This window comes from Xenopus tropicalis, chromosome 2 (assembly GCF_000004195.4).
Source record: "Xenopus tropicalis strain Nigerian chromosome 2, UCB_Xtro_10.0, whole genome shotgun sequence".
Taxonomy (NCBI): Eukaryota; Metazoa; Chordata; class Amphibia; order Anura; family Pipidae; genus Xenopus; species Xenopus tropicalis.
The window spans coordinates 20,360,202-20,373,034 of NC_030678.2; the positions used below are offsets into that span (position 1 = coordinate 20,360,202).

At 37.8% G+C, this 12,833-nt stretch overlaps 1 protein-coding gene across 1 annotated transcript in view; it reads left to right on the top strand.

Moving 5' to 3' along the window:
- Positions 1-2,952, top strand: part of tmprss15 (transmembrane serine protease 15) — a 195,244-nt gene extending 192,292 nt beyond the window's left edge. The window contains exons 23-24 of the mRNA XM_031896188.1: positions 545-684; positions 1,989-2,952. Coding sequence (XP_031752048.1) covers positions 545-684; positions 1,989-2,144 — 296 coding nt within the window. The 3' untranslated portion in view covers positions 2,145-2,952. The remainder of the gene's footprint in view (positions 1-544; positions 685-1,988) is intronic.
- The last annotated feature ends 9,881 nt before the right edge of the window (positions 2,953-12,833 follow it).

Here is a 12,833-nt window from a genome sequence, read left to right on the forward strand (position 1 = left end):
TAGTTCCTAGTAGCCTATAGGATAAACCCAAGTAAATGTATTTTTGTTTTTGGAGCTCTTTGGGATAAGTTCCCAGAATTCCTTTTGTTATATAGCCTAAATGATGGGTATCTGCATTGCAGTGTGTCTGTACCCATTCTCTTCAGCTGGTTTCTAGGTTATAAGTATCGAAACACAAAGTCTGAGCTCAACAGAAAATAAAAAGAACTCCCACTAACAACCTCACCAACATGGCAATCATGTTTATGATGCTGTATTTGTAAATCAAAATTTATGTAGGGAAATCATTTTAATAACCTCTTAAACCTGCACTGTTTATTGCATCCATGATAATAAAATGGAAGTAATTACTGACCTGCTATGCTCCCAGGCCACCAATTTAAAACCATCACTACTGGGAAATGCTGATTCCATGGATATGCATTATAAAAAGGGAAGACTTGAAATTAAATGACTTGCCTAGCCTGCAGTGATACGTAGGATATAATTTTATACATAATCATTAACAGCTCTCTTTTTTACTGTTTCATTTATTTGTAACCAGGTCCTGTTCCGAATATACTGCAAGAAGCAGAGATTCCACTTATATCAAACCATAAATGTCAACAACAAATGCCGGAATACAATATTACAGATAATATGGTGTGTGGAGGCTATGAAGAAGGAGGGATAGACACGTGCCAGGTACAAGTTGTGAGAAAGCGTGTGTGAGTTATTCAGCATAGGAAAATTAGGCAACTGAAAACACAACTAAAATGATTAGAAGTTATCAAACCATTTCAAAAGAGATTTATTACGTGCTGATTGTGTGTAGATGTCAATGTTTATAGCCAATTAAATGTATAACTGGTAATATGGGTGCCTCCATGACACTAAGGGGCCGATTCACTAAAGTGCGATAAAACGTGCGCTATTTATAGCGCACGGTAAACATTTTATTGTGTCTTAATTTTCGCGACTTTTCGCACGATTCATTATAAGCACACTTGCGCTATTTTACGTGCGGTATTTCATGCGATAATTTTGTCGCAATAAATAGCTAGCGCGGTATTTTTCGCATGCATGCTATTTATTGCAAGCGCTAATTGTCGTGACATTAATCACGCGACAATCGGCAGCATAAAACTGGCGACATTTTTCCCTGGGAGAGCACAGAGTGCTAGAGAGGTGCTGTATAAATGTTTATTTGCAATAAAAAACCCAAAGAACCAATAAAAATCTAAATAAGAAAAAAAAAGAAGTGCTAGAGATAATAAAATGGGGGGGGGGGGGGCATTTAAGAATATTTAGCCAAATACTTAGGGGTCTGTTTGCTAAAGTGGTTTAAATTAAGTGGGAGATTTTAGACACAGAAAAAATGTCAAATATGTTATGGGCACTTTATTAAACGGGGACAAATATAATATTGCAATTATTCTGGCAACAAAACATTGGATTGACAGTTATCACACTCGCCAGAAAATACGCTACGTACTAATTAACGCAAGTTTTACTATTCAGCAAAATGGGCTAAAGGCAAAATTGTTGGCAGAATATTTGCAAACATTTAACCCATATAGCATATTGATGTGTTACTGATAAATGTAAGAGTGCAGGGGAAACTACATGAAAGTATAGAATACCATATCAAGGAAGGATAATTAACTAGACATTACTCAGTTCAAAAGTAGAAAAGTAAAAAATTTAATATTAACAATAAAAACTTGGAAAAAAGAAAAATAGGTAAAATAAAACTTAGGGCTTGCTGCCCTTCTGTTCTCGCATGTCCCTCTTTAGTTCATTCCCCGGAGCTGGGCCAGCTCGGCCTTGATGTTATCCAGGTCCTCCTGCACTGATGGTCCCTCGTGCGCAGGAGAACCTGGCGCCCAGCACTTGGCCTGGGGGGAGTCCGGGGCCTGGTGGGAGATTTAGCAAAGCAGTACAATTATATTTAACCTGCATTGTAGCTTGCAAGAATTAACTAAACTAGATGTGTATTTTATATTCAGGGAGATTCTGGAGGTCCAATGATGTGTCAACAGAATAATGAATGGTTTTTGGTTGGAGTGACTTCATTTGGATATGGATGCGCACAGCCAAGTCGGCCTGGAGTTTATGTCCGCGTCACCGAGTTCACCAACTGGATTAAGAGCTTCATAATTTAGAAAACAATTCAAATGGATTCAACAGGATAGATGTCCATCATAACAGAAAATAAGACTAAAATACTGTAACTGCAAAGGCTTCTTAGAATGTCTTCTTTCATTGCATATAGTTCCAAATAGGTGACGTCAGCAACAGAATGATGTGTTCTTGGCAGAGCTAACCAAACATAATATTGGCTATCATGGCTTGCTGTTATCATATAAAGAATGTGTATGTAGAAGATGCTAGATGAGATTGGGTAATGATGATGGGTGGTCTAGATACTCTAGTACAATCAAAATGATTAACCAGCATACTGTATATACTTCTGTACTGGCCTGAACCATGACTAGATATCCTTATCTTCATAAATAAATGACCCTTATTCCATCCTATCACGCACTTTAGATCTCCCATTCAGACATTATTACCATCATGCTATAAACTGTAAAAGCTATTTAGCCTATGAGGATATTAGTGCTTTTAGTTTACAAAAATGAAACAAATATCATGTGCTGTTAAGCAGTTTCCGTGTACACGATATGTGCTCTACAAATTGTATGTTCTAATCCATTTTTTTGTTTGCTCATATTTAAGAAGATATTTGCTATTATCATCCTATATTTTATTCAGTATACAGTACATGTACATTCTTGACACATCTTTTCATCTTGCAGTTCTTCTTCTTCTAGATATTCATCACGCTGTAGGACAGACTGTGCATACAGAATTGCATTGGTTAGAAGCAAAGTCTGATATATAGATGATTTTTATCTGTCTTTGTCAACATAGCATTGGGAAATAATAAAAACCATTTTCTGTTCTTGATTCTATATGTTCAAATTGATTTTCTAGCTTGTGTGCCTTGAGTCTATCTACTGGCAGCCTGCAAGACTGACTGCACTATATCTCCTCAGAAAAGGCTGGAAATAAAGTTAACAATGGTCCCATGCTGTTTATAAAGGAGCACTTGAAACCTGAAGTCTCTGTGTTTTACCGTTGTGAATGATGTACTGTTTGTTGCCTTTTATGTTCTATAATTTTACTCACATTGATGTACGCAATAAGAACACAGATTTTTTATGTTGCACGGCACTTAAACATCTTTCCCCTGGTATGACATTATTATTTGAGTGTGTGTGAAGAATTTTCTTCCCAAAGATCAAACTTTCTCAAAGCGATGCACATCACAAGTTTTATTTTTATTCCACAGGGCAATGAACATTTGTACAAAAGCTGTAATACGGTTTTCAGGTTGACAAATTGTCACATTTTTTTTTTTACTCCCTTGCAGTCCTGATCATATTGCTTCATTTCCCAAATTCCAGAAAGTCAATTCAGCCGCTTTTTTTTATAGAGTCGCAGCAGGAACACGAGGAAGAATGGAAGTCTTATTTCTGACTTCTCCACCTCACATTTAGCAAATCACTTTCAAATAAATGTACGAGGGCAGAGTTTGTACGGTTCTGAAAATGACACTATGCTGTGTTCATTTGGCCCTGTAATTGGGTAGGAATAGCTAGACATCATGTGTTCCGTCTACTTGAGGCCAACATTTTTCTACAATGAAGACAAGCATAAAATGCTTGGCTAAATGGTTTAATTTTGCCCTTTTGAATAACCATTTTGTATGGGATTTGGGTATTGACAATGGTAATAATAAGTAGAAAAATAAGGAGATGTATAAGGGCACTTATTAACAGCAACAATACTAGTTTAGTCCTCTTCCCCTCAAACCAGTCTCCTGGCCAAATCACCTCCCCTAGACAAGACCTTCTAGATGCAGGTTCCTTTAAATACCAAGGGCTCAAGATACACAAGCATCAACCCAACTTTATTAAACTGAGCCTAGAACCTGCAACCCAATCCTTTTGCCTCTTATACTCTGGGGCAGAGTGGTGCTCTTCAAAATGGTATTTATTCCCAATTTTTTGTACCTGCTCCACAACACCACAATACACATACCAAACAAATACTTCTCACAAGTTGACAAAACCCCAAAACTACATTCATCTGGAACAATAAAACTAGAAGTGCCAAACAGACATTTGGCTACCCCAAATGTGGAAAAAACAGATTTAGGCACTGGGGCACATCCCTAGAGGTGTATGAGTAATAACTACAACCTATAGGGCCTGGACAATGGTCCTCCACAAGGTAGGAGCTGACTCTCTGCTCCTCTGTTCAAACCTCCCAATATGGAGGAACTCTAACCTAATCCACTTTGTGGACTTCACCAATTTCCAAGTGTGGCCACTAGGGGGCTTAAACAACTATGAGAGGCCTTCTCAGAACAATTCCGAACCCATTCACTGGTACTGGAGGACTATCCACTGAGGAGACTTCTAAGCTCTAAAAAAACCCCATCCCAAATATACTGGCTACTGGTAAGGGCTCCATCGGCTCCATTCCACGCTGGGGGACCTCGGAGAGGACCAATGGGAGGAGGCTACTGATAACACAATACAATACAAGTTCCTATACCAGGTGAAATTGCACACATTTGGCAGAAGAGAAAATGCTAACTGCCACAGATGCCAGGCAAAGGCTGCAGACTTCCTCCACATGACTTGCCAATGTCCCCAAATACAACATTTTTGGAGAACAGTCACAGCGTACCTCCCTACATACCTGGCTTCCCTCCCCAGTGTTGCCTACTTGGTATCCTTAATGACTTCCTTCACTATGCAAAGAAATGCATTATTCTAAGAGGGATGGGCCCCAAAATTACTATAAAGAATATGTGGCAAAAGCTAGTTAACGTGTCACTCCCAGTTATTAAACTTACCTATTTAGCTAGGGGCTGTCTCAACAAAATTGAAAAAGTTGGGCAGCCTTGGGTTGACATAGAAGGACTGGTTCTCTCCAATGCATAGCTGACCTAGCTGGAAGCATTAATTCCAAACTCCTAGGCAGAGCTACCAATTCTCCCCTCCTTCCCCTCCCAACAAAAATGAGTGTTTTTAAAAAAAGATATAATTACCCCTTATTGGAGGCAAAACAATCCTATTGGTTTCAATTAATGTATAAATGTTTTTTTAGTACACTTAAGCTACGGAGATCCAAATTGCAGAATGATCCTATATTCGGAAAACCACAGATCCCGAGCATTCTGGATAACAGGTCCCATACCTGTATGATTTTTATTGTGATCTACAATCATTAATTAATTTTTCTTAAATTAAAATGTGTCAATTTCTACTTGACAGAACAATAAATGATTCTTTCAGGTATTATCAATGTTTTTTTTTAATAACAGGAATAAATAGCTGGGATAAAATTAGAACCTTATTCTAGAAAAGTATAGATATTACAGTATAATTTACTATATATTGTATTTTTTTTCATTTTATAAAAAAACAAGGCACGTACAGTTTCTACACTCCGACAGTTCCAATAACAATTCCTTAAATTCTCTTTTTGGGCAAAAATAAAATATGGATTGTTTTCTCTTCTGTTAATATTTACAAAGAGTTTGGTGAAAAATTGTAAATAAGAAAATGTTTTTGTGAGGCTCACTCAAGCACATAATAACATGTAATTAAAACTTATGAAAACAGAATGTACTTCAATGAAAAATGTTGCAATTTTGGAAAAATAAACATGAACAATATGCTCTGCTGAGTTTACTGTATCATTTCTATAGCGTGAGACTTTTGAATCGAGAGTAGAATATCTATTTACTTATGGACTTGAAAGAGAAATGCAAGTGGTTTATGGAGGTTTCCATGGTGGTCCTTTTAATGAACTGATATAATATATATAATGAAGGAAAGTCATTTTGGCATTTGTGGGGGTTCACTCGCTGGTAGGCTGCAAATGAGGCAACTGCACACACCAAGACCGGTGTAAGGGCTTCCTGCCCGCGTTTATTTTTCAGCGGCTGCAGAAGTTTCCCCTCGCAGGGGGTATAAAACAACAGTTCAAACAGAAATATCAAGCCTCCTGGCTAACACAAAAATAAATGCTTCTCTTTCTCCTGAAGCTGAGCAAATCCAGCAGCGTGTCTCTCTCACACACACAGGCTCATCAGCTCCCTGCACAGCTTCAGGTGTACTACAAATAGGCCTAGGGCCTCCTGAAAACCTGGCCTATGGATTTGGGAATCCACCCACCCTGCTCTTGCGGATTCCCAGTAAGACCAGCCCCGGATCAACAATTTAAAAAACTGCAGAGAAACAAAGTGTTTCTATGCCCCAAAACACTACTGGTCTCACCTCAGTAAAAATGTCTGAGAATCCGTGGCCCAACATACCTGTTGTCAATCACTTTTCCCCAGGAAACCGGGGACCTTTTTGTCACCATACCACACATTTTACTGCCAATAGATTCGCCACATTAGTGCCACCTAGAATGCTATATTTATTCTGCAGAAAGCATTACCATACCTAAGTAAACTGCTCTAGAAGCTCCCTCTGTTTGTTTAAGATAGCAGCTGCCATTTTAGCTTGGTCTTCATAGCTTCCTGCTTGCAGCTCTAGCCGTTATAGCTCAGATCACACATTCCTAAGGGAGGAGGGAGTGAGTTTTATGAATTCTTATGGGAGGGGAGAGCAGGAGAAGGGAGATAGTTGTGCAGACTCTGGCCGTGGGAATGAAAGATTTTTCTGAGAGAGGAAGTCAGATGCCCTAAGAACATGTTTACACAAAAGGAGACATGAAATCCTGTGTTTCTTTTGATAGAGGACTCGTTGCAGTGTTTTTGTGAGTGCTTACGTCTGTAGTTACCTTTCTGATAAAGCTTAATTATTTTTTAACCTTCCTTCTCTTTTAAGTTCACCCTTTTATTGTGGTAATACTTCTTTGTTGGTTTGTTTGTCTGTCTACAAAAATGCGGTGTGTTATATTTCACAATTGTTAGCATTTAGAAACCCAAAGTTACTAAAGTGTTAGGGCCAATTAGGAAACTGCTGAAACCTTGTATATTTATTCTCTTGAATATCATAGGGAAGACTTAGGGGGAGATTTAGTAATCCACGAATTCGAATCCCAAAAGGGAAAAAATCGGAATGGAAACAAATATTTTGTGACTTTTTCGTCGCCGTCGCAATTTTTTTGTATTTGTCGCAACTTTTTCGGTGCCATCGCAATTTTTTCATATTTGTCGCAACTTTTTTGTCGCCACCGTGACTTTGTCGTATTTTGCACGACTATTTCGTCGCCGATGCAATTTTTTCTTATTGAGCGATTGTAAACGCCGGAAAAACCAATCCGATTTTTTCGAGACGGCGATGAAAAAATCGAGGAAAATATACGAAAAAGTTGCGACGGTGACGAAAAAGTTGCGGAACATACAAAAAAGTTGCGACAGCGATGAAAAAGTCACAAAAATACCAATCATTACGGAAAAAAACGTAGATTAGAAAATCTCCCCCTTAGATTTTACCCACTTGATAAGAAACTATTAAAACGAGGGTTGTAGGTCCATCTGTGTAGACATTAATTACATATATTTTTGGTACAAAGTCAAATGTAACGTACACATTAGATATGTTTTAAAAAGGGTTGGATGTCTTTTTAGAAAGTGAGGCAGTAGGAGGTTAGTGACATTAACGTTAATCCAAGGGCTGGTCTGACTGCTTCTTGAAATTAGGAAGGATATTTTGAAAATGGAAATCGCTTCAGATTTTTTTTTTACTAAGTAATTACGCAGTTTTATGGTATAAATAAGGTGATGTACCATGTTAGCCAGTCAAAATGTTTACAGGGTAACCCTTTTGAAATTAAAAATAACAAAAGGAACTAAAATGTTCTGAAAGCTTGCTATGGTTATCTTAGTTAGCCAATAAAGGTATCCCCTTTATACCACTTTTGTTATTTTTTATTTCAAAAGGGTTACCCTGTAAACATGGTATAAATTAACAAATAGCATCCAAAAATGTAGAAGAAATGCATGTTTTTTTGTTTTGTTTTTTTTTAGAATTATATTTGTACTTATTTTCCAAACACAAATGAAGAGATAAAAGAACCAGTGCAGAGGTACAATATTCAAGTGTAAGAGATTGTTATCTTCCAGTCATTTTCAGAAACAACATTTCCAACATTTTACAGAGACAATAAAAGGAAATAGTCCAGATCTCAATATTTTCATTTAGTTTGTGAGAACAGCCGACTGCCAAGGGTTCCGCAATTCTAAACAATACAGTTATTTTCTGCTAACCGTTAGCATTCACATAAAAACATGTTTGCTTATGTTCCCTGTACCCAATTTATTCCTTTATTCTATGTCAGAAATGTGGTGTTATGGGCTTATTTATCTGTTTTTGAGTTTGTTTTGGAATGCGACTTTGTTTTTTTTCGAAATCATATAAACTTGCATATCGAATGCTCACTTGTTTATTAATAAGGAAACTCATTGGAATAAAAAACTGAAAGATTTCATGTTTAGAGACTTAAAAAACTAGTAAAACTTAAAAAATTTGAGTTTGAAAATATGGTTTGACTAGTGATGAGCAAAATTTTTCAGCAGACATCGATTTGCAGTGAATTTCAGCATTTCGTCATTGGAGAATTTTTTGCAAAACGGGCACAAAAAATTGCCGCAGCAAAAATTTGCGAGACAAAAAAAGTAAAATAAGGCCACACGTCAAAAACAATATTTTTATATCCCCCATTTTTTGTGTTTCGTGAATTTTCCGCTGTTTTACAAATCTTTGATCATTTTTCACCGAAGCGAAATGGGACAGATTTGCTCATCACTAGGCTTGACTTTGCTAGGAAAACTCACCTTGACTTCTATAGAAACTTGCTTTTAGATGGCAAATTTTTACATTCCAGTTTTAAGGGGTTTTGCACTTTCTAACAAATACATATGTATTGCCTAGCAATGTAATTTCAAGCGAATCGGTAAAAGAAAAAATTTCAAGCATTTGTCAACTTAGCATTTCTCTCTGTGACAGTTTCTTGTATAGGAGCCAGAGGTGGGGGGGTCGCTTGATTGCAGGAGCTCACCGAGAACATAATTCAGACAGCCAGCATTGATAGATAGGGATGAGCGAATCTGTCCCATTTTGCTTCTCCGAAAAATTCGTGAAACGCTAGGAAAATTCGCAAAACGGTGAAAAATCCACAAAATGCGTTTGGCATGCATTTTTTTATCGTGCACGTCTGTTTTTTGTTGCGTACGTTTTTTTCTGTTGTCACTGCGTCCATTTTTAAGCCGCCACGCCTCATTTTTACTCAACCACGACTATTTTGCCGTGCCCGCAACTTTTTTTGTGGATGATTTCCTCTGCAGTTTTGCAAAACAATTTGTCAATGGCGAAATGTGTAAATTCACTGCAAATCCATGCCTGGCTAAAAAATGGAGTCATCACTATTTATAGAACCGAACCAAATTGCTCCTATGCACATGTCCATTCTTCCAAGCTAATTAGCATTCCTCTCATTCCATTTGCTTGATAAGCACTACCAAGCTCTATTATAAATTTTCAACAGCGAAGTAGGGGCAACGAGCATGTACGCAATGTGAACATTACTGCTGATGCATAATTTGCTCCGCCCGCTCCTTGGATTCTGGCGTTGCCTGTCTGCGAATGGACTAATTAAAGGTACTTTGAACCTGCATTTTTGTTTTATTTAGATGGAGATTTTGAATGTGAGCTTAATTAACAAACTTTGGGATTAGACTTGTGTATTACTAAGGTGAACAACCCCTTTAATAAATACCAGATATTTGTGTTTTTGAAACATAATTGAAATTTGAGTATTTTTTACCCCCCAAAAAACTTGTGAAAAAAAATCAAACTCGAATTTGTCCATAATAAGAGTTCCATAAAAAACAATTTTCCAGAAAGGGCAATGAAGTATTGTGTATTAAAGCTGTGAAAGGGGATGCAAAGACAAAAATCCTAATCCTTGTGGGTGTTATTTAGACCAAATGAAATAATTTTGCTATATAAACCCATTAAAATGAAATGAACTCTGATTACAGCTCCCGGAAACCTACAGGGCCAGTGGCCCTCCTGATGTGGGGCTGCTCTGTATCAGACTTGAAAAAGATACAAAATCAGAGACTGTCCTATACCAGATTTTAAAAAGAACACACAGGAGTTTGCTTACTGGATTGGCATTGGTCAGTTGCCGATAAGAGCAAGTCCGGCCCAGATAAGGAAGTAAAATACAAGCAGGAAGTGGAACACGCCCACTCCCCGTTCAGCTGCAGGCACTGAGGAATACAGAGCTCCAGTTAGCTGTGTTTTAAAGGGGACTGCCAATAGATTTGCTACATCAGTGCCACCTAGAGCAATATATTTATTCTGCAGAAACCATTACTATACCTGAGTAAACAGCTTTAGAAACTTTCTCTGTTTGCTTAAGATAGCAGCTGCCATTTAAGTAGCTTCCTGCCTGCAGCTCTAGCCATTATAGCTGAGATCCACATTCATAAAGGAGGGGGGAGGGGGTTCTTAGCATTCTAGTGGGAGGGGGAACAGGAGAGGGGAGAGAGGAGAGAACTGCACAGACTCTGGCCCCGGGAATTAAGGCTGTTTCTGAGAGAGGAAGTCAGACACTGCAATATCATGTTTACAAAAACAGAGACAAGAAATCCTGTGTTTCTTTTAATTGAGGACTCAGTGCAGCATTTCTGTGAGTGCCTATGGCTGTATTTACATAGAACTTTCTAAAAGCTTACTTAGTTTTTACCTTTCCTTCTCTTTAACTGCTTATTGATCAGCTGAGGCATGAGGGGTGCTGTAGAGACTTTTCAGTGAGCTGCAATCAAACACCATGTTCCCACTTATATGCATTGAACCACTTTTCTGGTTCATTTGCCTACTCCCTGAAGTGGTGATCCCAGTAGATGTGTCAGTGGATCTTTCTGGAGGGAGAGAGTTACAGTAATTCTACCCCACAGTTGTGATACTACAACCAGAATATATGGGGCACTGCGGCAGGGCTGTTATTGCATTCAGGCAACGTTCCTGGAAAAAATATTTTTGAAGAAAAACTGGGGTGTGATACCACTCGAGCATGATTTTATATAGGCACGTACACGCAGTGTACGTGCGCCTTCCCACCACACTTCCGCATCTCCGGCTTCGTCGCGGTTCATCAGAAATCCACGGGGGATCGACTGGTAGACCGTGATTGACGTCTTGGCCACCCTTGCTTTAGAGGCTGCTATCCAATTTTTTTCCCACTGTTCAAACATTATATATGAAATGAGATTTGCCGAAATCACCTAGCGGCACATATTTCAGACTAAAAAAAAATATTAGGTGCTAAAGATTGTCAACCTTTATATACTATTGCGAGTTCAAGTGCAATGCGCTAAAATGGATGCAAAACTGAGAACGTATTAACGCCATTGGCAAAGGTATTTCCAGCACTTACCTGTAGATTTCACCACATTTTGCGTTCTGAAACATGCCATCGGAAATTGTAGCTCATTTTGTCTCACTAAATCTGAAACCTTTCAATAAGAATGAAGGGAGAAAGCAAAAACACTTTGCAGCCTGGTTTTACTCTGACTCAAGAGACTTGTTATGTCTGCCATTTATTAACATTTTGAAGGAAGGGAAAAAAACATTGCCGGCTGTTTATTTTAGCAAAGGAGAACTTAGCAATCTATTGTTCTGTCACTATAATTATTTCTGTCATTCAAAAATAGCAATTTTAGACCTCCGGAGACAAAGAATTTGGAGTTTGAAATATAAAATAATGCATTCGGAACAAAGAACTATGAGAAAAGTCTTTGTGCCCCATAATATCTAACGAAACATGGTGGCATTTTAATTCTGTTGGAAAATGTTTTGTTGTTAGCTCTAAAACCTGTTTGCATAATTTTTCTATTAAATATGTAATGTCAATGCTAATTATACAGGTATCGGATGCCTTATTCGGAAACCCATTATCAAGAAAGTTGGAATTACAGAAATGCCATATCCCAGACTCCATTTTAATCAAATAATTCATTTTTAAAAATGATTTCCTTTTTCTCTGTAATAATAAAACAGTACCAGTACTTGATCCCAACTAAGATATAATTACCCCTTATTGGGGGCAGAACAGCCCTATTGGGTTTATTTAATGGTTAAATGATTCCCTTTTCTCTGTAATAATAAAACAGTACCTGTACTTGATCCCAACTAAGATATAATTACCCCTTATTGGGGGCAGAACAGCCCTATTGGGTTTATTTCATGGTTAAATGATTCCCTTTTCTCTGTAATAATAAAACAGTACCTGTACTTGATCCCAACTAAGATATAATTACCCCTTATTGGGGGCAGAACAGCCCTATTGGGTTTATTTAATGGTTAAATGATTCCCTTTTCCCTGTAATAATAAAACAGTACCTGTACTTGATCCCAACTAAGATATAATTACCCCTTATTGGGGGCAGAACAGCCCTATTGGGTTTATTTAATGGTTAAATGATTCCCTTTTCTCTGTAATAATAAAACAGTACAGGTATAGGACCCATTATCCAGAATGCTCGGGACCAAGGGTATTCCGGATAAGGGGTCTTTCCGTAATTTGGATCTCAATACCTTAAGTCTACTAAAAAATCAATAAAACATTAATTAAACCCAATAGGACTGTTCTGCCCCCAATAAGGGGTAATTATATCTTAGTTGGGATCAAGTACAGGTACTGTTTTATTATTACAGAGAAAAAGGAAATCAGTTTTAAAATTCTGAATTATTTGATTAAAATGGAGTCTATGGGAGACGGGCATTCCGTAATTCGGAGCTTTCTGGATA